The 26,196-nt window shown below is 46.2% G+C and overlaps 1 protein-coding gene across 1 annotated transcript in view; it reads right to left on the bottom strand.

Moving 5' to 3' along the window:
- Positions 1-2,059: 2,059 nt before the first annotated feature.
- The window catches only part of GABBR2 (gamma-aminobutyric acid type B receptor subunit 2), a 1,581,022-nt gene continuing 1,556,885 nt past the window's right edge, over positions 2,060-26,196 (bottom strand). The window contains exons 18-19 of the mRNA XM_078686234.1: positions 13,099-13,216; positions 2,060-6,100 (exon numbers count right to left, since the gene is read on the bottom strand). Coding sequence (XP_078542360.1) covers positions 5,935-6,100; positions 13,099-13,216 — 284 coding nt within the window. The 3' untranslated portion in view covers positions 2,060-5,934. The remainder of the gene's footprint in view (positions 6,101-13,098; positions 13,217-26,196) is intronic.

Raw genomic sequence — 26,196 nt, forward strand, 5'->3', positions numbered from 1 at the left:
TGGTGGTGGTGGTGGTACTGGTAGTACTGGTGTTGGTAGTACTGGTGGTGGTGGTACTGGTGGTGGTGGTGGTAGTGGTACTGGTAGTACTGGTAGTGGTAGTACTGGTGGTGGTGGTACTGGTAGTACTAGTGGTGGTGGTAGTGGTGGTGGTGGTAGTGGTAGTACTGGTGGCTGTAGTAGTGGTAGTACTGGTGGTGGTAGTACTGATGGTGGTAGTACTGGTAGTAGTGGTGGTGGTTGTGGTACTGCTAGTACTGGTAGTGGTAGTACTGGTAGTGGTAATACTGGTGGTGGTGGTACTGGTAGTACTGGTGGTGGTGGTAGTACTGGTGGTGGTGGTAGTGGTAGTACTGGTGGCTGTAGTAGTGGTAGTACTGGTGGCTGTAGTAGTGGTAGTACTGGTAGTATTGATGGTGGTAGTACTGGTATTACTGGTGGTGGTGGTGGTGGTAGTACTGGTGGCTGTAGTAGTGGTAGTACTGGTGGTGGTAGTACTAGTAGTACTGATGGTGGTAGTACTGGTAGTAGTGGTGGTGGTGGTGGTACTGGTAATGGTAGTACTGGTGGTGGTGGTACTGGTGGCTGTGGTAGTGGTAGTACTGGTGGTGGTAGTACTGGTTGTACTGATGGTGGTAGTACTGGTAGTAGTGGTGGTGGTTGTGGTACTGGTAGTACTGGTAGTGGTAGTACTGGTGGTGGTGGTGGTACTGGTAGTACTGGTGGTGGTGGTAGTGGTAGTACTGGTGGCTGTAGTAGTGGTAGTACTGGTGGCTGTAGTAGTGGTAGTACTGGTGGTGGTAGTACTGGTAGTACTGATGGTGGTAGTACTGGTAGTGCTGGTGGTGGTACTGGTAGTGGTAGTACTGGTGGCGGTGGTAGTGGTAGTACTGGTGGTGGTGGTACTGGTAGTGGTAGTAGTGGTAGTACTGGAGGTGGTGGTACTGGTAGTGGTAGTACTGGTGGTGGTAGTAATGGTGGTGGTAGCACTGGTGGTGTAGACACTATAAGGTTTTCAAGCTGGTTCAGAAGAGGAGACGACTGGCCTCGTATCGTGTTGTTGCATGAGTGAATCATTCCAGATATGTTCTCCTTTATTTCCTTTTTATTAATAACATATTACGCGGCTGAGACATGAAAATCCACACACTGACTGGTTTGACTTTGAAACCGTAGACGAAAAAGGCTGCCCTTTTTGAAAGGCCTTTCGTGTGCTGCGCCGGAAATCCTGCATTGATGCACAAACCCAAGTTTATACAGAGAACCAGAAACTACAGACAAAAATAGTGCAGCGCAGCGTGCGAGGAAAGGAAGGAAATGCCGGCCTTTGGAAATGAGAGTATTCAGGAAACACAAGAACTACAGTGTGGACGAGCACGTATGAGTCATCTTCTGTGAGCCTCGCCTGCTGCCTCGCCTCTCGTCATTTTACATTGAACGCGCTCACCGCTCAGACCATCTGGATTGCATTACACGGGCACTCTGACAGCTCCTAATTAAAATTAATGGTCTGCCATGCGCGTAACCGCACACAATATGCCAAAAATGGCCGCCGACCATTACATATACCCTATGGCATCAAGACTACTAAAGAAACAGCACCGCGACGACCAATCACTATTAAGATAATAAAATAGCGCACTGAAAATGCACGAGCAAAGAAAAATTTATCCAGCATGAACGAAAAAGCCGCTACAATACGGCTCGCAGCTCCTCCCCACTTCTGACGAAGTGGTGACGTCGCCGAGCCCGTAAAAAAACCTTACCCAGCATGTTTTCATAAACAATGAATATTTTCAAAAGAACAGCACCATCTGCATATGAAGACGCTATATCAGGATAAAACAAACGAAACGTGCTCACATTTCTGGAATTGTTATTATGCTCAGTGTAAAAATAAAATCTGATAACGTTAAATGGTGGTTGTCACTGTCCAAAATTGTAGATTATTTGACATAAGCCATCGACTAGTAGCACGCCTCCCTCTTGCTCTGTTTTAAAACCTGCTACTAACTGATTTCCTTGTCTACAGGACATTTTAGACATCAAACTACAACAATTCATTTTTGCATGTTTTATTCATAAAAACAGATTTGCAACGATTTATTAAAAATGTATATCATGCAGTATAAGGGTACAAGAAATGTATCATTTACAGTTTATCCTGGCCGTTCCAGTCTAGTTTAAAGCATTTGTGCACTAACATCATTGGAAAATTCCATTTGGGCACTGCCTCGTCATGAATTTACAGTACATGATTGCTGCGGTATAAAAGAACAGAAATATCTATTGCCACTTTATTGTGGGTCTTGTTGTTTGCCAAAAAATAAACAAACAAAAACCTTATGGGAAAACGATATATTTGTGTCAGAGAACGTACTGCATGGTTTAAACCTAATAAACTGCACAATGTCAGTATTTACGATTAGATACAGACACACACACTCACCTCCAACAGTCCAATACTTTTGATGTTGTTCCTGCTAGGGTTGAGTAATATTTCTACAACGTCTGTTTTTTTGTTTACATTATCTACAATATTATACTTTTCCCCCCTTTTTTTAAAGTGACGTCCATTAAAGTAACCCCGGTCCCGATTAAACGAACAGAGCACGGAAATACTGGAAAACACACATAAAGTGACAAATTGATCTTTGAGTGTTTTAACAGAGCAAATGTTTAGAGGCTAGCTGTGTTTTATACCTAAAAGGCTCATCTAAAAAACTACCTCCATCATCGTATATCCATGTAAAGTCACATATGTATATATAAGATACATATATATACATATAAAAATATAGTATAACATTTAGATGTTTTGACATTAAAGGTTGGTTTCACAATTGTACAGTATATTGGCTCTTGCAAGCAAACGATATTTAAAACATGTTTCTAAAGCCTGCATTGGCTAATGGTAATGTCCTCAGTTAATGAACACAATGCTGGTTTACACCATAACGAGGTTGTTTCCTCGTAGTGTGATGTGTTTCGTCACAGGTCAAACATAAGGAGATGGAAGGGTATGGAGGTCATATTAAGGAGGCAAAGGGATCAATGTGGGATGGCTTTGGGTTTACTTTTAGTCAGATTTGGAGGCACACAAGTGATCAGAAAGATTGGGGATAGTGAGGAAGACTCAGACCCAGATCAACAAACAGTTTGCATCACTTTTTGAGCACAACGTTTTTAATTTTAATTTACTTACCAGCACTAAATTTGTTTTGTGCTGGAAAGTTGCCTGAAAGTAATGCAGAGCAGTGCAAAGCACTGATTTGTGTTACTCTGTGTCAGGGGACATTCCATGAGTGATAAATAGGCGTAACCATGCATTAACCCAAGGTTGACGCAAAACCCTGTCTACTAGCAATAGTAGACAGGGTTTTGTGCCACTTTGAAGCACGTGTTAAGAAGGGGAAATACTTTTAATTCTCCCAAAATATGTGTGTTGTACTGTAAAACACACATCTGAAATGAGACACGTTTTATAGTTTGTCTAGGCATAGTATTTTGCAATGGCAGGGCACATGCAGACACCTTTGCACAATGGTGCAAAGTTGTGTGCATAGCTCTCAGCTGTCTAATTGTGCTCCAGTTCTAGGGAGAGAGCAGGAGAAGGCTCTATTTTTGTTTAGCTTTCATGCTCTCTCTCACTCACGCAATGCAACGCAGCAACTTTGGGTGCAGCCCTGCGTTGTGTGAAGGTTTTGTTAATCTGTGCCTCATGTCACCACAGGTGTTTGTTTTTAGTTTTGGCCCAGTGGCACTTCAGCAGCACTTTAAGGATAGGGGTATTAAATGAGTGGATCTTGAAGTAGGAAGGGCCTCCACCACAGGAGCATTGTTGAGCCTTATGCCATGATATACATTAGTGTAAGAATGAGACACGGGTCCTCTTCTTTAGATTTCTGGCTGAAAATACTTCTTCCTTGTGAATAATTGTGGTGCTGTACATTTACAAAGTTCCGAAGTACGTCCACGCTTGTCCACATTTTGGCGAACTGCGAGCAGGTTTTACACTTGTTTCTGGACATTTCATTGACAAAAGTTCTTTTAAGTTCTGTGCCTACCTTCAAAGAGTGGAAAAGTCTTGAATTTGGTGCCGCTTCGCACTCCCGAACATCTTATAAGATACATTCAAAATCATACCTGCCACTGTCAATGAACTCTACCTTTTAGAGTGCACGCTGTTAGTTGCAGATATGTATAATTTATTTTGGAGACAGCATTTTTAAGAATGTCGTGACTGCTGTGTGAGTAAATTAAGGGAGCTAGGTTAAGGTTTAGATGTCCTGATACACATTTTTCCAGTTCACTTCTCAAAAAGCACCAGAACTTGAACTTCAGGTACCCTCTGCTTGTAGATGCTTTGCCCATTCAGTAAGGAGCTCAGGGGCAGTCACTATGCATGTGTGTGCCTGCAAAGGCAGGATCAACTAATACCGACAAGAGGAAGCCCTGAAAATAAAGACATACCCGGGGGACCCGTGCAAAAGTTGACCCTTAAGAATGATTCAGAAGCTGAAGCTGTTAAACACACAGAAGCACGAAAAATGATGTCTCACAATTCCATATCGTTTTACGGGATTGAAAATTCCAAATACTTCATAGTTTCGCCTTTGCCATACTGAGAATGCATGCTCTGCAGCAGTTTCACAAGATTGGCCTCGCCGATCCAGTCGGCATTTCACGCACAGGGCTGATTGATTGCCTTTTCGATTAAAATGCCTTTGAAATCACTTTGGTTAGAACAGCCCTAGTTTTATGTCCGGTCTAAACAGCCAGTGCTTATTAACTGAACCGTCCAATGACTGTGTGTGTATAAAATGAACCACCTCTCAATATGGATCTACGTTTTTTTAATACAGAATACTCTATGAGCAAACCTGGCTTATTCAACACCAACTTTCACACACACAGGTGCAAGGCAAAGGTGTACAGTATTTGCAGCCCGTGGGGATGGATGGCTTCACTCGGGCAATCTTCAAGTGTAGCTCATATCCCTGTACTGACGGCGGAATGAGTTTATGTTCTGGCACTGTGTACAATAACTTAAACATAGAACATGTGTGAAAGAGTTCCATCCAGTGACATTGAGGCTTTTACCACCACCCTGCCCTTATCTCCTGAGTTCTCAGCCCTAGGACTTTAAATCGGTTTTATTATACCGCAGGATGTTTGTTATCGTTGTAAAAAATAGACAGATGCAGAAAGTCTGTCAAACTAAAGTCCCGGGTGGTCTGCATGGAAACCTGGCGTTCACCACGTGTCTCTGGAGTGCTGCTGCAAAACGCTCTGGCTCAAAAGCAATACATCTTTATTCGAGAGCAGTGGAAACGTGTACAGTACTGTGCAAAGGAGACCCTCCGTGTTACAATGCACTGGCGTTTAAGGACATTTGTAACAGCCCGACCCCTAGTGTTTCCACCCTGCGTTCTTGGTTAATCACAGTAGTATGCTTCCATCAGACTACCGCACCACTCTGTAAACTTCAAACTACATTTCCTTACATATTTTGCATCCACAATTCTTTTTTTCATACTTATATAAAATACAGTGTCCAGTTCCATGTCCCGAGCAGCCTTACAGGTCAGTGCCTTGCTAGTGATACTTCCGGCTTCTTTTTTTTGTTGCAAAATTCGGAATACCTTTTGCCTTATTTTGTTGCTTTTAAAAATTCGGGAAGAAATATTGTCACTATGTTGTCTGTGCGAAGAATCAAACTTCAAAAATAAGGCTCAAGGTCTTACTCCATGCATCACGCTGTCTCTTTCTCTGTGTCTGCGTGAGTTACACTGGACCTCCCACGATGATGGCCTTGTCGTTCAGTTCCTCAGTGGTAAGAGCATTTATGTGTGTGGCAGAGTTCGGAATCGTGTGCAGTTCGCTCATCAAGTACTTCAGTTAGTAGTCCACGAAGCGCTAGTCTTCCATTTTCTACAGGCCTGACACCATGACCCGAAAAGATGGTTGCACGTGTCTGTGCCGAGGGCTGGCACTGGGGCTTACACATGGACTGGCACAGCTAGCATCTACTCCTCCTATGGATGGCAAGTAGGCATGGTGTAGGATTGGCAGCTGTAAAGAGAGCCGGCGCTGTATGCTGTGAAAAAAAGAGAAAAAGAGCACATTAGCAGAGGTTATTTACGAGACTGCAGTTTCAGGTAAAAAGCTCAGGAGGCCGGGGAAGAAATCGTGCAGCTAGTTGGAAGCTTATTGTACTATGAACGAAAAAAGGCAGGCTTTACCAACACACATTCCATTGTCGAAGGTGTCAAGAACACACATTAATTCGGAACACTAATGACATTTGCAGTTGCCCATTTTCACACCTTAAGAACCTGGGTGTCAGTTTTGCGCTTCCGATACGTCACTTTTTGTGACGCAACAGCGGCGTTAAACATGCCTCCTGTTGCGCACTATTTACAAAGTGAAGCATCTAGCAGATGCGTCACTTTGTAAACCCCTGCGCTACATTATACCTGCGTCAGGTATAATGTATGCAAAGGGGGCGTTCCCGGCAAAAAGCCTCGTAGAAGTGACGCAGTGAAATCAATGAGATTTCACTGCTTCACTTCTAGGACGCCGTTGCGTCACAATCTTGCGCCTGCCTCACAGCAGGCGTAAGACTGACGCAGGCCCTTTCACATGGGGCTTGCCCCATGTGAAAGGACGCATTGATGGAGTTGCGTCACTTTTGTGACACACTCCAGCAATGCGTCACTTTTGCGCTTACAGATACGTCAGAAATACTGACGTATCTGTGACTGCTTGCGACATGATGCGTCATACATTAAATATGACGCATCAGGTATGTGGCAAGGAGTGCACACTGAGAAGTGACGCATCGCTGCTTTCACGCAGCGATGCGTCATTTCTCATAAATGAGGCCCCTAGAGGTCTTTAGTTCCCCAGAAATCTGCCTCCTGCTTCATCCTTTTGAACACCCGTCGGTTAATCAAGAGTGGACTCTGACACAAGTGCTCTGATGCAGGCGCGACGAGGCGCCAGCTTCTGTAGCTCTGCAGAGCCTTGCCCAGTGTACTTTATGGTTGGCATTCAAGAGTGCCTTTAATCAAGGCATCCACCACCTGGAGCCACTGAGGTGCCCCAAGGGCAGGTTGATGTAAAGGTTTAGGTACATTCTGGCTACCTGGTTAGGAGGCCCTTGCAACCTATTGGGATGGTCGGTGTTGATGATATTCACACAGCTGAGGTGTGCCAGGAAGAGGGGCCTCTTCAGTCCTACTGTGAGCTCCGAGTGTACACGAGGGGGGATCTTCTACAAAAGAGAGGGGTGCTATGTGCCCCTGTATTGAGTGTGATAGGTGTCGAAGAGAATGCACATTTGCCTTACTTTTGGTGAGGCGGCAGAGGGGGGAGTGAGGGTTACCCTAAAGGCCAGAGAGGTTAGACTCTGCATCATTAGAATCTTGGCACTGGCACTATCCAGGCGCATGAAGCTCGCCAGCATCACCTGGTACACATAGTCCAAGCGTGAAGTAATGTTGGTTACATTATCTGGATCCCTTTCCAACTGGAAGTGGATTTGTGTGTCATCAGCATAGATTTGGAAGTTCACCTGTTATTGATCGAGGAGCCTTAAGGGATGCCACAAGATACAGGATGTGTGGGCAATGTAAATTATATGATCCTCACGTTTCGGCGGCTGTTGGTGAGAAATGATCCGACTATTGCAGTGCAGCACTGGATATACTAACCACGAGTTCTAGCCTTTCCAGCAGTTGTATGATCGATAGTGTTACGGATGGTGAATAAGTTAAAGAGGTTAAGAACAGTCTTGTTTGCCCTCAGAGGCAGCTCTAGGCTCATGGCGGCCCTGAGCAGGGAGTGTAGGTAGGGGGCCCCGGAAGAGGGGGTCCGGGTGGGGTGGAGCACGGAGGCCAGTGAAGAGGGGGGGTTGGGGTGTTTACAAGTGGAACTGAGCCGGAGGCCGCCAAATCCCTGCCAGGGGCCGCCACGCAAATATGTAACCATCCTCAGAGGATTATTATATTAACCCCTTCCATGCTCAGCTCAGCTCGTCATGCAGTACTGTGCTCCTGTGCTCATGACGAGCTGAGCTTGTCATGACCACACCCGTTTTTTTTGCTGTCCAGCACAGCAGAGGAACATGTGCAGCAGCAATGTGGTTAAGGATATATATTGGCGTGGTGGCCCCTGGGGTTTGGTGGCCCCGTGCAGGTGCACAGCTTGTACATGCCTAAGGCCGCCCCTGTTGCCCTCATATATTAAAAGTCAGAGCCCGTTCCTCCTGTTGTCAATGTAGGATTAAAAAAACTATAATATTGGTGGTATCCAAAGGAGTTTGATATGAAGAAAAAATGTTATATGAAACATATAATGTCATGTTAAAGGTCATTAAACAAGACTTGCTTCTGGATTATCCCAAACCCACTATAATTTTTCATTTTTCCCTTTGGTAAAGAGCACTTTGGATCATGTAGTAAATCAATATCTAGCAACATAATAATATGACTTTAGACAATGTCATACCCACTATAAAGGGACATTATTTATTTCCAATTATTCAGGTGGAAAAATGTATAATCTAGAGGGGACTATTTGTTTAACCCAAAAGTACAACTTCTATCTTGTCCACACAATCCATGCTTCTTGGTTCACTGGTGTTAATTACACATTATATGATGTGACATTATATCATATTATATTATAATGTTTTTTTTCAAGAACGTGGAAGAAGAATATGAGTGGCACAGCCCTTACTCATTCAAATTTTAAAGTACATTTATTTAATCTTTTACCAAAACATAATTATTAACAAGTGTACATTAGTTCTGGACCAATACAAAAGAGCACAACCTTTATTACCAATTTTAGTTGTCATGCTATTAGGTTTCTCGGAATAGTACATTGAATAAATGGATACATGTACAGACATGAGCACTCACAAGGAATACGTGGAATAATTATAAGGGCAAAACACTGTACATAATTGTTATACTGGACACTTTGAAAATACTGATAGCCACTATATTTTTATGATTTAGATGTATAAGGCATTAGGAATGCTGAGACATTTTAAAACATTCAATTCCGAGCTCTAACTCATTGTTCCATTCTATGACATTTAATATAAAAAACATGTGAATGAAAGCATAATCCTTGAATCGTGTTCTGTTATGTTCCGGGGTTAGGCCCATGTGGCAAAGCAGCCTATTTCTTACATTGTCCTATTTTTCACAATAACATTTTGGCTGTGACCTTTTGCATATATTTGCGTGCATTACAATGTTAGATTAGTTTCTCTGAAACTACATTGTTTAAACATCTAGCTTTGCACAACATTATCACGATGCCTTGAACATCATGTACAAGGCTTCTTTACACACCAGGTACAAATGTTGTTCTATCTTCATCCATGGGGTGACAGAGCTACCTATCTATCCATAACACAGCTAATCTTAACATACAGTGCAAGGCTGCTTTCTATTATAAATAATGAGCATCCCGATAGATTGGCAGAGGAGGGACCTCAGCTGACACAGATGATCCCTGGATGCTGACACTACACCACACAGCGATATGACATCTCCGTGAGGGGTTGTCCAGTTCGTGACCAAGGCGGGCTCCTACATTCTTTTCCGCCAGGTAAATGGGTGATTGTCCCTTGGGGGAATTCTTGGCTTCACACATACACACACTGTAGGCACTAGCAGAGTAGTGTTTTGCATAGTAGGAGTACACCAGATTACTGCCTTGTTTATATGCCTGCATATATGCACTGTCTTAGCACCTTGGTAGAACTGTATATACTTGATAGCTCCTGAGGCGTGAGCCGGGAGTAGGGCAAAACGTTGCTCTTATTCACTATTTTACTGCCAATTTGCACAAGTTATGATTGCTGCTATTTTTGGGAATTGTCACTTACTTCATTTGCATTTTTAGAATCTTTTAGAATCTTGCACATAATACTGTTTTTAGACCGCTACAAAGTCCATCATTAGCAGGGAGTCAAGGGCTCTATCTCACCAGAATTTGATGCGCTAGAAGGGGGGGGAAACACGAACCGGCACTCATCCGGACGGCCGCCATTTTGAGTGGGCCAAGGTGAGTGCTCTAGTCTTTTTCGTACCCAGCACTTGATAAGCCGGGCTGGAGCGAAGGCGCAGCCTTGATAGCTCCTGAGGCGTGAGCCGGGAGTAGGGCAAAACGTTGCTCTTATTCACTATTTTACTGCGAATTTGCACAAGTTATGATTGCTGCTATTTTTGGGAATTGTCACTTACTTCATTTGCATTTTTAGAATCTTTTAGAATCTTGCACATAATACTGTTTTTAGACCGTTACAAAGTCCATCATTAGCAGGGAGTCAAGGGCTCTATCTCACCAGAATTTGAAGCGCTAGAAGGGGGGGAAACACGAACCGGCACTCATCCGGACGGCCGCCATTTTTGGGCCAAGGTGAGCGCTCTAGTCGTTTTCGTACCCAGCACTTCATAAGCCAGGCTGGCTCGACCGTGGAGCAGACGCACGCAGCGGGTGCGCCGGCGGCGCGCCAAAGACAAGCCCGTGCCATGACCCCTGGTCGGCGGGCACCAGGCAATATACCAAACATAGTTTATGGCCGGGATTTATTGTGGAGCCTGGATAGAGGAGGGAGGAGATCTGGTTGTTTATGCCTGGCTTGGATAAGGGGACACAGGCAGGCACTCATGTATGCCCATCCTGTAATAGGGCAATTCCGTTAATCCTACTAAGTCCAGTCCGGGCAGTCTCCAATATAAACAAGGTGACAGCTGAGGGTACATTGAATAATGTAAGCTGCCTCCTGCTTAATGCTAGATCCTTGGTGAAACACAGCTTGGAGTGTGCCGAGCTGATACAGGACAAGGAAATAAAAATTGCATTTGTCACTGAGACCTGGGCGGACGCGGCCTCAGGGCCAGATATAGTGAAGGCCACTCCACCAAACTATCTTAGTTTCGTCCTGGACTGACCACGGAAAAGAGGAGGTGGCCTGGCGGTCATATACCATACCTCCATCAAAGGTAGTTTCCAACCTGTGCTCTCCGAGATGTGTGAAGCCATGGCGTTCAATTTCATTCTGTCCAACCACCAATCCTTTAGGGGTTGCCTTCTCTATATGCCCCCCGGCAGCAAGGCGCTGTTTTTAGGCACAGTGGGAAATATTTTAGAGGAAGCCCTGTGCTCTAAGTCCTTCACAGTTTTAGGAGACTTTAACTTTCATTTCGAGAGTAGCTCAGACTCTGACACATCGCCCCTAATTGTGGTGATGCACGGGGTCGAATTAAAACAAGTGGTCACAGGCCCTACTCATATTGCTGGTCATACCTTGGACGGAATATTCACGAACCACCCTGACTTGAAGGTCTTAAAAATTGACCCAGTCACCTGGTATGATCATGCCGCAGTGTTGTTTAGTATCTCCGCCACAAAACTCCACAGGGCAAGGCAGGTTAGAAAAACAGCAAGGACCTGTAGGGCCTGGAATAAGATAGAGGGAACTTCTCTAGAGGATCTTCTGGCGTCATCCATGGTTACGCTCCCATCAGATGTGGACAAAGCGGCTGCCAACTATTCCAACTGGGTTGATCACGCTTGCACCACTCTAGCTCCACCCAAAAGCTGCCGCCCTACTCGGATGACTCCTTCGGCCCCCTGGTTCTCAGACGAGCTCAGAGAGTTTAAGCTTGTCTGTAAAAAGCTAGAACCGGCCTGGCGGAAAAATTATAACGAGGCAGACAAAAGAAGACTCAAATCAAGTATGGTGGTCTATAAAGATATGATCGGGAAGGCAAAACAAACGTACTTCACCAACCGTATCAACGGTGCCAGGAGCTCCCCCAAGGAATTATTTCATACGGTTTCGAGTCTGGCCACTCCTAAGCCAGCGATTACGCCCCCCCAGTCAGGAACTGTGCGAGAATTTAGCTCAGTTCTTCTTAAGCAAGGTGGAGAATATCTTCACATCCCTCGAAGTTCAAGTCAGGCATAACCTGCTAGAGTCCACGCCGAGGAATTCTATAGCCAATTCAAACGAGGCCAAGCTTCTAAACTTCGCCCCGGTGAGCTCGGAGGAGATCAAGAAACAGCTATTAGGCATAAAATCGGGCTCCTCCCGTGACCCTTGCCCTGCGACCGTGGCGAAGTTGGCGGCAGCCCCTATAGCCACCACCTTAGCCACGTTGTTTAATTACTTGTTTGAAGTTGGTGACTTTCCATCTAGCTGGAAATGGGCCTCGATTATCCCTTTGTTAAAAAAAACAACCTGGACATTGCCTATCCCAACAACTACCGTCCCATTGCCAGACTACCGCTACCGGCTAAACTCATAGAAAGAACTATGAATACTCAGCTCAGCGTATTTCTAGGAGCCACACAAGGCCTTGACATATCGCAACATGGGTTTATAGAAGGTCATAGCACCGAATCTGCCTTGATCAAATCGACGGAGGAGATCAGGAAAGTGATGGACGCGGGGGCTAGAGCGGCCCTGGTCCTGTTGGATCTGTCGGCGGCCTTCGACACGGTTCACCATAGAATTTTGGTGGACCGTTTGGAGGACTGCAGGATACAAGGGAAAGCCCTTAGCATCCTGAAAGCCTTCCTGAAAGCCTTCCTCACCAATAGGGTCCAGGTTGTGGCACAGGGGGAATTTGAATCGAAACCATTTGTGCTACCCTGTGGGGTTCCCCAGGGATCCTCCCTGAGTCCCACCCTTTTCAATATTTATGTCTCCTCTCTGGCCCCGGTTATTCGTTCATATGGGTTCGAACTTACATCCTATGCAGATAACACACAGATTGTGGTGTTACTACTACCAGGGAGAGAGGAAGGCGTGGCCAGCAAATTCCAGGAGTGTATGGCAGCAGTTGGTACCTGGATGGCCAGGAATTGTTTAAAGTTGAACTTGGCTAAAACCGAAGTATTACTTTTTGGCTCCAGTGATAACTTTTGGAGTCCGAACTGGTGGCCTGAAGAGATGGGGGCACCCCCATTCCAGTCACGAAGGTCAAGAACCTAAGGGTCCTAGTTATTTCAACAGTATTTCACTGGACAGTGAAAACAGAAAACAAGTCAAAACATGAAACTTACTGTTCGGGAGAGTTGATATCTTCTATAGAATCTTTCCTTGTTCTGGAAGGCTCTGTTGTGTTCCACTGTGCTGGTGGATTTTGATCAAGGTGGTTTTTTAAAACAGCCTGTTCCCCATCTGCATACAGCAAACACACATTAAACATTAAAGGTGTTAGCAATATGCTAAAAAAAAGTCTCCACGTCTACTACTGAAATAAAAGGGAAGCTCCTTTTTTTTAAACAGATCTTTATTGGCCATTTTATAAGTCACATTTAATCCCCCCCAGTGGACAGATTCTTAAAAAAAAAGTAATTCATGTTGAATCAGTACAATGAATAAACATTTAAACGTCTATTTCTGTAATTCCCCAATAGAATGCACCTGTGAAAAGAGAAAAAAAGAAAAAGAAACACAAAATAAAAACTTGAAGAAGGGGTAGAAACACAAAGTATCCCCCATAAGCCCACCCTCCCTACATCTTATACAAAGTAAAGAAAGAGCTCCTCTATCTCTCTTCGAGTGTACCCACCCAGCTCATGAGATGAGCCTTGACCTTGGACCCTTTCCTTCTGGCCCTATTCCTTTTTTTGCGTATACTGCTGCCTCAGTGATATAAATAGGCATTAAGCGAGCAACCCACTGTTGAACTGATGGTGGAGATGGATCCCGCCATGCCGTAGCCAGGCATTGCAGAAGAGCCTCCATTGAGAAAAAAAAAACACAAATGCCTATGCCTGGCTAAACAATGACTCATTACTAGCCCCCAGTAACATAAGTTGCGGGTTGAATGCAATGCGTATGCACAATCTTCCCTCAAAAAACTCTGATGCCTCCTATCAGACCATTTAATGCCAGACAAGTTGCAAACATATGTATCAAATCGCCCAATTCTCTTCAGCACTATTGCTTCGGCAGGGACTTTCTCATTTTTTGTTTTGTTACTGTTCTCTTTGTTCCCATTCTGCAGTTCTACACCTTTTGCCCCATGGAGAGCACCAAGACATTTGGCTTCACCGATGAGGACTTTGCAAAGCTATTAGGACAGATGTCCACAGGTAACAAGCCCTTCACTGTGTCCAAAGGCCTAAACGACAACTGGTTTAAACTCTTGAACCTTAAGGACAAAGCCAATAGAACTGAATCTCATGCCAACTTCATGTTGGAATACCTTAAAGCAGGAATTATTCCAATAGGTTTAAGAGGCATAAATATACCAGGTTTATTCACTGAGATCAGAAAATTCCTGGAGAAGTGGGCCCTTATTTCTAACCACTGCTCACGTGACTGGATGATACTGATCATCGAAACAGCTAGGTAAATCGTGACCATACTTAACAAAGAAATAGAAGAACTTGAAGATAAACTTAAGCAAAACAACCCTCTAGATGAGGCCAAAAGGAAAATAGAAGAGGTTCATTCAGAATTAGACTCGTTCAGCGACTATCTAACAAAGAAAAAAACTGACAAAATAAGAAAAGGCATAAGATTCTTTTCCCAAGAGCGAGTATATCCATTTCTGACAGAAAATTACTATACAGGAATCAAAGAGGGTACCTCTCAACCAGACCAGCAAACATGAAGCTGTCGGAAGCGGAAGATACTTACTTTCCCCAACACCACGAACTCTGATGGGGAAGGTCCATCTAACCACAGTAATCCGTATAACAACAAGAGAGGGCAATACGACAGACCCAATACCAGTAACCATTTTTTAGGGAACCTGAGGGGCAATTTTCGTCCTAGAAACCGTGACCAACAGAGGGATAACTTTGTGGATCTGGAACAACGCAACAGTAAATACAAACGAGGAGACAGCAATACTGGTGAGCCTGAACAGCATGCCTATTTTTTTATCTTTTCTCTGAAAATGTTGACTCCAATACTGAAAAACAACTTAGCAAAGGGCTTTCCTTTGTTCACTCTACTGGCCTCTCGATGTTCGAACTCCATTGGTCACAATGGACATCAAGGTCATGTATACCATGTGCCCCAACAACAGGCATTTGAAGTCATCCACAATTGTCTCGTTGTTGCTGATGTTGAACAGAATCGCCATTTCCTAACTCAATGTCTGGAAATTGTTCTCAATAAAAATTTCTTCGAATTCAATGGCAATCTATACACAGAGTCAGAGCAGGCAGAAGATCCTTCTCTCACATTGCAGCCAAGACCTGGAACGAGCTACCAGCAGACATCAGACGCGCCCCCTCCCTGAACACCTTCAGGAAGACCCTCAAGACCTGGCTCTTTGGCTACACAGATTTGCGGACCCCCCCTCCCCCCAACGCCTTGAGACCCTCAAGGGTGAGTAGTGTGCTTAAAATTCCCTGACTGATTGATTGATTGAAGCTATACACATAGATTAAGGGAGTTAGCATGGGGTTGGCCTGTGCTCCCAGTGTAGCCAACTTGTACATGGGCAATTTTGAAAGGCAGTTCATTCATAATGAAATCGCACCTTTCTTTGAAAATAAACCATCTTGTTATTGCTTCACTGACAATATCTTCCTCGTGTGGCATGGCAAAGAGGATGATCTAGATCAATTTTTGGAGTGGATCAATCTGTGTGACAACAATCTTAAATTCGCCCCCAACGAAAGCAGAGAAAGAGTGGAATTCCTAGATATCTGGATTGAAAACGAGAATAAACATCTTTCTGTGTCTCTCTATACTAAACCAACTGCAAGAAACACTACTCCTTTACAGTAGCTTTCATCCGCGCTGTCAAAAAGATGACATTCCCTTTAGCCAATTTTTGCGTCTTCATCAGGCTTGCTGCGACTCTTAAATGCAAGTTTGTAGCTCGCAGATACCCCAAGTGACTTATTTGCTATTACTTTAAAAGGGTTAAGTATTACAACAGGGAAGCCATGTCCGAGCCCAAGAGGAACACTACTGAAGAGAAGGTGGTCTGTGTTACTTGACACTCCAACTTAGATTAAAAAAAAATCAGACAAGCCATATATTCACAGTGGCATCTCTTGAACATCAGGGATGATGTTCCCAAATTACCCAAACCCACATTTGCCTTTGAAGTAATACAAACCTGCGTAACCTTTTAGTCGGAGCCAAACCCTAAACGGAGGTCTCATTCTGCCAGAAATCAATTACAGGCTCCCACCCTATCAAGGGCAACCACAGATGTGGCACGTGCCACGCATGCGAAAATGCCATCACATCGGACCACATCAGCATTGGACACGAAAGCATTGAGCTTCGGAACATGACCAATTGCAGGACCTTCAGCGTGGTGTATTGTGTTCTGACCAGTTAACTTACCACCAGGATAGCAGTATTTGCTGAAACTCTATCCACACTCTGTTTTTTAACCTTGTCATCATGGTGACCACCAGAATAAAAGTTATTCTCAGGCACCATGTTAGTCAATTTTAATACACCACTTTTTCACTAGCACATATTTTTCGAGCACTGCAACTTTCCTGCCCACAGCTCTTTACACCATTACTATTTTTGGCTTTTTCCATCACTGGTGGATCCGTTACTAGAACCTACTCACAATAACAACAGTGAGTAACCTAGTGGATACCAGCTTAGACTCTAAAAATCCCAGATGATGAAGCTCCGCCAATGGGTGGGCTGATGGGTTTTCTTATCTTCTCTCACTACTTTTCAGTTTATACACACACTTTCTAGGAGAAAGCAGACACTCTCTAGTCCACTGAGACCAGTACCACCCCATTTTGTGTTTTTTGCTGGTTAGATTAGGGGATAGGGTGCACTTTGGTCGGTAAACTTTTCATCCCTTCAGACCCTTTCTTATCCTTGTGTTGTTTGTTACTATTGTGTTCTCTGCCAAGTTGACCTCTGTTATGTGGGCGAAACCGGAAAAGAAATAAGAATGCTCATTGGAGAACACAAGTCCAATATCCGTACCAAAAAAAACGCTGCTCCCCAGTACCAACACTGGCTCGATCTAGGACACACAGACAGGGAACTCAGATGGACTATATTGGAGAAAATGACATCTGCTAGAGGATATGACAATACCAAACTTCGCAAAAAAATAGAATTTTTCTGGATCTTTCTTCTCAATACCCAACTTAGAGGACTCAACAAAACTGCTCCCGGGGAACAAGCCATCTAAACGCCCTCTGATTTTTGTGCCCGACTGGTTTCCTCTTTTTTACTTACACATACTTCGCTCTCTCATTGCTGTATCTACTCCTCCATCTTTGCTTCTACTCCTCTATTTGTTGTCCTTTTGCAAGAACCTGAACCTTTCTTCTGCCCTTTTAATTTCGGGCTCTATAGGTTCCTTCTGTGTGCGACATCTATTTATACTGCGTTCCAGGACCTCTGGCACTGCTCTGCTATTCATGGTCCTTTGGTATTAATTTATTTTCTGTTCTGTTCTGTTCTGTGCTCATGTGAACATATCGTACCCCTGTGGGTTCTCTCTGAGATATTCCTTTTGAGCAAATTTCTGTGGCCACCTATCTTGAATTCTGTGGCTTTTCTTTCATTTATTTTTATTATTTTACTGTATCTTTTTATATTTAGTGTTATTGTTGGGTTGTTTGTAGTCTGCCCAGTAGCCCTTATTTTAGATTTGCATTACTGACTCTTAAGGCTTCTCCACTTTGATTGAAGTAATTATTTTCCCGAGGTTGTGGTGTTTCATCGCTTAGCCTTCCGGCCACGTGATTTGTGGCCTTAAAATGAAGGCGGAGAGTTTTTCAACATGGCAACCGGATACGTCCTTTTCTGTGTAGTACCCTCAGCGTTCCAGCTTTTTCTTGTTCCCAGCTGACGCAGTGCGGGGATGGGCTTATAATCTTGTGCTTCAGAGCCCAGACCCGTACCCCTGGCATGTTCCTGGCGGACCTGTGTTTTTGGACATCCTTCTCGGAGTTCTACAGTCATTTTACCCCCCCCAGATACTCCTCGCTTTCCGTCTTCCTGATGTCTTCTGGGGCCTTATCTTGAGCCAGCCCTTTAAAGAAGGGGCTGCCGCCCCAGGATTGTCTCGTTGCAGGCTGCCGCAGGGCCCAGCTGGTGAGTATGTTGAAGGGTTTTCATTTTATTGGCCTCCATCACTTTAGTCCTAGGGGTCTCTTCCCTATCGGGCTTCGTCATTTGCCTACATTATGTCACTATCCTTTACTCCCCACTCCTTTCCACTTCCACTTTTTTTTCACGTTGTGGTACAGTGGACTAAGTTCCTTCCTTGTTGTTATTATCATAGGGGGCTTAGAGCAATTTAATTCTACCGACATGTTTTTGGTTAATTACATTTTAGATGTCCGTGTTGTGTCTGCTTCCAGCTTGCTGCTCAGCCAGTGGATGTGTGTACAATGTTAGTATGAGTGATGATGTCAGAGTGTTGGATGTGTGGGGGAGTGTCAGTTGAGTGTTGGGCTGAGCAGCAAGGAGGCTGCTCCTGTTGGGGTTCGTTACTTCGTTCTTTTCTGCACCTTGTACATCCTTCTTACCATTTTCATCTTGCTTAATATACCTCAGAAGATACCACTTGGACCAGACATTCATTCAGTTACTACACTGGTGGTAATTGGAAAGAATCCTCAATAAGTACTGAATGTTGGAAAACGCTTGAAGAAACTCCAAGGTACGAGCATCTTGTAACTACAAACAAACAACTTATCAACTTTAAGGCTTTCTGGCACCCTACGAAACCCACCAGTGACCCTCCACCGGTCACCCACAAACGTTTCTGTGCCAGTTCCTTTCTACCCGCTGCTACTGCCTGCCTACTGTCTTGTTTCCTCACTGTCCAGCCACTTTCGGACAGAGTTTCTGGAACTGCAGTTTCCTAGAAGAGCGACGTTTGCTGCCTACTTCTACTCTTCTGCTGCCTTCCTGCTTGTCCTGCTGTCTGTTTGTACTGCAACCTTGGAAGAAGAGTCATTTTGAAGGGGTTCTTTCACTTTCTACATTTCCCTGTGACCGCCGTCAGGGGAGAAGATCTACTGTTCCTGCATGTGCCTCTACCCAAGTGTGCTACATATCTCTCCGTGATTCCCTGTTTTTCACAGTCTTGTTGCCACCCTGATATCCTGCTGGGGTGCGAGCATTATACTTGTTTTACCAGCCCTCTGGTGCCGCGATTGTTCACCGGCACCTACAGCTGTGAGAATTTGCCACCCCGGTGAGCTAGGGTGACCAACCGCCCGTAAATTTCACGGACAGTCCGTAATTTTGGCCGTCTGTCCGTTGTCCGTGAAGGATTCTTTAACGGACGCCATTTGTCCGTAATTTTAACCAGGCACAGCTTCCACCCACCTCCCTTCTTGACACCGATGCTGTTCCAAAGCTCAGATACCCCGCAGCATTGAAGAGGCACAGCGGGATGGCAACCCTCACACCTTCAGCCCTTGACTTCAGCCCTTGATGAGCTGTTAAGAGGTGCTTGAAGGTGACAGAGGGGGGCTGCAGCTTCAGGAGCAGGGGCATCTATTCAGATGCAAACAGCCATGAATGCGGCATGTCTCTGCTATTTAGAGGGGGGCTCACACATTCCATTTCTACCCAGGGCCCCAGACATCCTAGACTCGGCCAGATTACACAGAGGCAGCACGTGGTTCTCTCTCGTCACAGAGCTTAATTACTGTCACTAAATTGTAAGCAAATCTCGGTTCTTCAAACATGCAGTCTATAATGTAATAAAATTAAGAAATCGCACAATCGCACCCACACTGATTAACAAAGGACAATCAGTCAGTTCTCTCCTGTAAGTACTGTACATCAAAGTGGGGGATGGCATTTTGGACAGAGAGCCTGTCATCTCGTTGTCTTGTACAGGAGGGGGCGAGGAGCCCAAGATGACACTAGAATACTGCATGCCCACCCTGGTGGATCCTGTTCCCCCTCCTGTGATGGCTCTGGTCCCCCTCCCCTCCGCCTGTAATGGCTCCTGTCTCCCCCCCCCTTGTGAATGCTTCTGTCCCCCCACTGTGGTGGATCCTGTCCCCCTCCCCCGCCCCTGCCTGTGAGGGCTCCTGTCCCCCCTGTGGTGGATCCTGTCTCCGCCCTGGGTGGCTTCTGTCCCAGTCCTGGAACGGCTCCTGCAGCGAGGGTGAAGTTCCTGATGGGCCTCTTCTCAAAAGGGCTCAGCTCAAAATAATATGGAAAGGTGGGTGAGTAAGTAAGTGAAGGGATGGGTGGATGGCTGAATGAATTAGTGAAAGGGTGAATGGATGAATGAAAGATTGAATAAATGGATAATGAGAGGATTGACGGATTGATGAGTGAGGGGAAGGATGGATGAGAGAAAATGTAAATAGCTGGATGTATGGGTGGAAGGGTAGCTGGATGATGGATGAGGAGAACGATGGATGAGGGGAAGGATGGATGGATGAGTGGAAGGATGGATGGATGATGGGAAGGATGGATGGATGAGGGGATGGATGGATGGAGGGGAAGGATGGATGGATGAGGGGAAGGAAGGATGGATGGATGAGGGGAAGGATGGATGAGGGGATGGATGGAGGGGAAGGATGGATGGATAGGTGGGTGAGGGGAAGGATGGATGATGGATGAAAGGAAGGATGGATAAGGGGAAGGATGGATGGATGAGGGGAAGGATGGATGGATGAGTGGAAGGAAGGATGGATGGATGAGGGGAAGGATGGATGAGGGGAAGGATGGATGGATGAGGGGATGGATGGAGGGGAAGGATGGATGGATGGATGGGTGGGTGGGTGAAAGGATGGATGGATGATGAGGGGAAGGATGGATGGATGGATGATGAGGGGGAGGATGGATGGATGATGAGGGGAAGGATGAATGGATGATGAGGGGAAGGATGGATGGATGATGAGGGGATGGATGGATGATGAGGGGGTGGGTGAAAGGATGGATGGATGGATGATGAGGGGGTGGGTGAAAGGATGGATGATGAGGGGAAGGATTGATGGATGGATGATGAGGGGGTGGGTGAAAGGATGGATGGATGGATGGATGATGAGGGGAAGGATGGATGGATGATGAGGGGAAGGATGGATGGATGGATGATGAGTGGGTGGGTGAAAAGATGGATGGATGGATGGAGAGTGGGTGAAAGGATGGATGATGAGGGGAAGGATGGATGGATGATGAGGGGATGGATGGATGATGAGGGGGTGGGTTAAAGGATGGATGGATGGATGATGAGGGGGTTGGTGAAAGGATGGATGATGAGGGGAAGGATGGATGGATGATGAGGGGGTGGGTGAAAGGATGGATGGATGGATGATGAGGGGGAGGATGGATGGATGATGAGGGGAAGGATGGATGGATGGATGATGAGGGGGGAGGATGGATGATGAGGGGAAGGATGGATGGATGATGAGGGGGTGGGTGAAAGAACTGATGATGGGGAGAAGGGTGGATGGATGGATGATGAGGGGGTGGGTGAAAGGATGGATGATGAGGGGAAGGATGGATGGATGGATAATAAGGGGCTGGGTGAAAGGATGGATGGATGGATGATGAGGGGGAGGATGGATGGATGATGAGGGGAAGGATGGATGGATGGATGATGAGGGGGGAGGATGGATGATGAGGGGAAGGATGGATGGATGATGAGGGGGTGGGTGAAAGAATGGATGATGAGGAGAAGGGTGGATGGATGGATGATGAGGGGGTGGGTGAAAGGATGGATGATGAGGGGAAGGATGGATGGATGATGAGGGGGTGGGTGAAAGGATGGATGGAAGGATGATGAGGGGAAGGATGGATGGATGATGAGGGGAAGGATGGATGGATGATGAGGGGAAGGATGGATGGATGGATTATGAGGGGGAGGATGGATGGATGATGAGGGGAAGGATGGATGGATGATGAGGGGATGGATGGATGATGAGGGGGTGGGTGAAAGGATGGATGGATGGATGGATGATGAGGGGGTGGGTGAAAGTATGGATGATGAGGGGATGGATGGATGGATGATGAGGGGGTGGGTGAAAGGATGGATGGATGGATGATGAGGGGAAGGATGGATGGATGATGAGTGGGTGGGTGAAAGGATGGATGGATGGAGAGTGGGTGAAAGGATGGATGATGAGGGGAAGGATGGATGGATGATGAGGGGATGGATGGATGATGAGGGGGTGGGTGAAAGGATGGATGGATGGACGATGGGGGGGTGGGTGAAAGGATGGATGATGAGGGGGTGGGTGAAAGGATGGATGGATGGATGATGAGGGGGTGGGTGAAAGGATGGATGATGAGGGGAAGGATGGATGGATGATGAGGGGGTGGGTGGAAGGATGGATGGATGGATGATGAGGGGGAGGATGGATGGATGATGAGGGGAAGGATGGATGGATGGATGATGAGGGGGTGGGTGAAAGGATGGATGGATGGATGATGAGGGGGGAGGATGGATGATGAGGGGAAGGATGAATGGATGATGAGGGGGTGGGTGAAAGGATGGATGATGAGGAGAAGGGTGGATGGCTGGATGATGAGGGGGTCGGTGAAATGATGGATGATAAGGGGAAGGATGGATGGATGATGAGGGGATGGATGGATGATGAGGGGGTGGGTGAAAGGATGGATGGAAGGATGATGAGGGGAAGGATGGATGGATGATGAGGGGAAGGATGGATGGATGGATGATGAGTGGGTGGGTGAAAGGATGGATGGATGGATGATGAGTGGGTAGGTGAAAGGATGGATGAGTGGGTGGGTGGGTGGTGGGTGGGTGAAAGGATGGATGAGTGCATTGGATCGTGGGTGGGTGGGTGAAAAGATGGATGAGTGGGTGGGTGGATGGTTGGGTGGATGATGGATGAGGGGGTGGGTGAAAGGATGGATGGATGGATGATGAGGGGGTGGGTGAAAGGATGGATGATGAGGGGAAGGATTGATGGATGGATGATGAGGGGGTGGGTGAAAGGATGGATGGATGGATGGATGATGAGGGGGAGGATGGATGGATGATAAGGGGAAGGATGGATGGATGATGAGGGGATGGATGGATGATGAGGGGGTGGGTGAAAGGATGGATGATGAGGGGGTGGGTGAAAGGATGGATGATGAGGGGAAGGATTGATGGATGGATGATGAGGGGGTGGGTGAAAGGATGGATGGATGGATGGATGATGAGGGGGTGGGTTAAAGGATGGATGGATGGATGATGAGGGGGTTGGTGAAAGGATGTATGATGAGGGGAAGGATGGATGGATGATGAGGGGGTGGGTGAAAGGATGGATGGATGGATGATGAGGGGGAGGATGGATGGATGATGAGGGGAAGGATGGATGGATGGATGATGAGGGGGAGGATGGATGATGAGGGGAAGGATGGATGGATGATGAGGGGGTGGGTGAAAGAACTGATGATGAGGAGAAGGGTGGATGGATGGATGATGAGGGGGTGGGTGAAAGGATGGATGATGAGGGGAAGGATGGATGGATAATAAGGGGCTGGGTGAAAGGATGGATGGATGGATGATGAGGGGGAGGATGGATGGATGATGAGGGGAAGGATGGATGGATGGATGATGAGGGGGGAGGATGGATGATGAGGGGAAGGATGGATGGATGATGAGGGGGTGGGTGAAAGAATGGATGATGAGGAGAAGGGTGGATGGATGGATGATGAGGGGGTGGGTGAAAGGATGGATGATGAGGGGAAGGATGGATGGATGATGAGGGGGTGGGTGAAAGGATGGATGGAAGGATGATGAGGGGAAGGATGGATGGATGATGAGGGGAAGGATGGATGGATGATGAGGGGAAGGATGGATGGATGGATTATGAGGGGGAGGATGGATGGATGATGAGGGGAAGGATGGATGGATGATGAGGGGGTGGGTGAAAGGATGGATGGATGGATGATGAGGGGAAGGATGGATGGATGATGAGTGGGTGGGTGAAAGGATGGATGGATGGAGAGTGGGTGAAAGGATGGATGATGAGGGGAAGGATGGATGGATGATGAGGGGATGGATGGATGATGAGGGGGTGGGTGAAAGGATGGATGGATGGACGATGGGGGGGTGGGTGAAAGGATGGATGATGAGGGGGTGGGTGAAAGGATGGATGGATGGATGATGAGGGGGTGGGTGAAAGGATGGATGATGAGGGGAAGGATGGATGGATGATGAGGGGGTGGGTGGAAGGATGGATGGATGGATGATGAGGGGGAGGATGGATGGATGATGAGGGGAAGGATGGATGGATGGATGATGAGGGGGTGGGTGAAAGGATGGATGGATGGATGATGAGGGGGGAGGATGGATGATGAGGGGAAGGATGGATGGATGATGAGGGGGTGGGTGAAAGGATGGATGATGAGGAGAATGGTGGATGGCTGGATGATGAGGGGGTCGGTGAAATGATGGATGATAAGGGGAAGGATGGATGGATGATGAGGGGATGGATGGATGATGAGGGGGTGGGTGAAAGGATGGATGGAAGGATGATGAGGGGAAGGATGGATGGATGATGAGGGGAAGGATGGATGGATGGATGATGAGTGGGTGGGTGAAAGGATGGATGGATGATGAGTGGGTAGGTGAAAGGATGGGTGAGTGGGTGGGTGGGTGGTGGGTGGGTGAAAGGATGGATGAGTGCATTGGATCGTGGGTGGGTGGGTGAAAAGATGGATGAGTGGGTGGGTGGATGGTTGGGTGGATGATGGGTGGGTGGGTGGGTGGATGAGTGAAATGATGGATGGATTGATGGATTGATAAGTGCAAGGGTGAATGAATGTACGTATGAGTGAAAGGGTGGATGTAAGGATGGATGAGTGGGTGAAAGGGAGGGTAGATGGACAAAAGGATGAATAGATGTGTGAAGGAGTGAAATGATAGATGGGTGAGTGATAGGGTCAATGGATGGATTCATGAGTGCATGAATAGATGGATAGATGGGTGGATGGGTGGGTGGATGGATGGATGGATGGAAGGAAGGATGGCTAAGTGAAAGGGTCGATAGAGAGAGAAAGGGAGGATGGATGGATGACTAAAAGAATGGATGGGTGGAAGGATTAGTAAGTGAAAGGATGGCTGGATTGGTGAAAGGGTAAATGGCTGGATGGATGGATGAATGAATGGATGGATGGGATGAAGAGCGGATGGATAAGTGTACAGATGGATAGGGTGAAAGGGTGGATGGATGGATAATGGATGGATGAGTGAAAGGATGGATGAAGGGATAGATGAAGGGATGGATGAAGGGATGGATGAGTGAAATGATAGATGGAAGGATACATGATGGATAGGTTTGCAAATGGTTGAATATGTTTGGAAATGGCTGGGCTTAATTATATACTATTGCGCGACCTTTGATGTGTCTGTAAAACTTACCTATTGTCCTGAAGTTTTGTCCTGAATTTTGACCTCCTGTCCTGAATTTGTGTCCTGAATTTTGACCCTTTGTCCTGAATTTTTACACTCACCGTCCTGAATTTGCACCAATGCCAGTTGGTCACCCTACGGTGAGCTGATGCGTCTATCTAAAGTCTACTGGCCGTGACTGAGTTTTTTCTTATTTATTTTATTTTCTGTGCATTGGCACGGCAGTTGAATCGCTGCTGGTATTTGAAGGTATACACAGAGTGCGTGCAGCCTTACCTATGCTCCGCGCTCCTGCGATGCCTCCTCATTTTCTTTTGAGACTTTCCTCCTTCCCTCCGTGTCTGTACAGCTGGGCCGTAATGTTTGGTGTATGTTCGTGCCGGGAGCCACCCAGCATTTCTCACATCGGTGTGCCTCCATCTTGTGGTTGATGTACACCTCAAGCTCTGCTGCAATGTTTTACACTGCATTCCTGTCTCTTTGCCAACCACGTGTTTTTGCCAACTAAGATCCTCTCTTCAGATGTAGCCGGAACGTTGTTGGATTCAGTGGTCTGCTTGTCTCTACCTTCTTTTGGTTTCTTCATGCCTCCATCTTTCCAAGAATTCCATACTTCTCGGCTTCTTCATTCCTATACTTCAAGTCTCGGAGCATTTAACTATGGATTGTATAGACATGATTGAACAGTGTCATCCAGCGGTCATCTAGCACCACTGCATCTGTTCTAGAAAAAGAAAAGTCCATGTATTTGCATTTCCTTTAAAACCTTTGTTTATTACTCGACGATGTCTCGTTGGTCAACTTTCCACTAAATTCATAGCAAGGTACTGTTCTATTCCGTTTATGCATC

Source organism: Lissotriton helveticus, chromosome 4_1, assembly GCF_964261635.1.
Source record: "Lissotriton helveticus chromosome 4_1, aLisHel1.1, whole genome shotgun sequence".
NCBI classification, from domain to species: domain Eukaryota; kingdom Metazoa; phylum Chordata; class Amphibia; order Caudata; family Salamandridae; genus Lissotriton; species Lissotriton helveticus.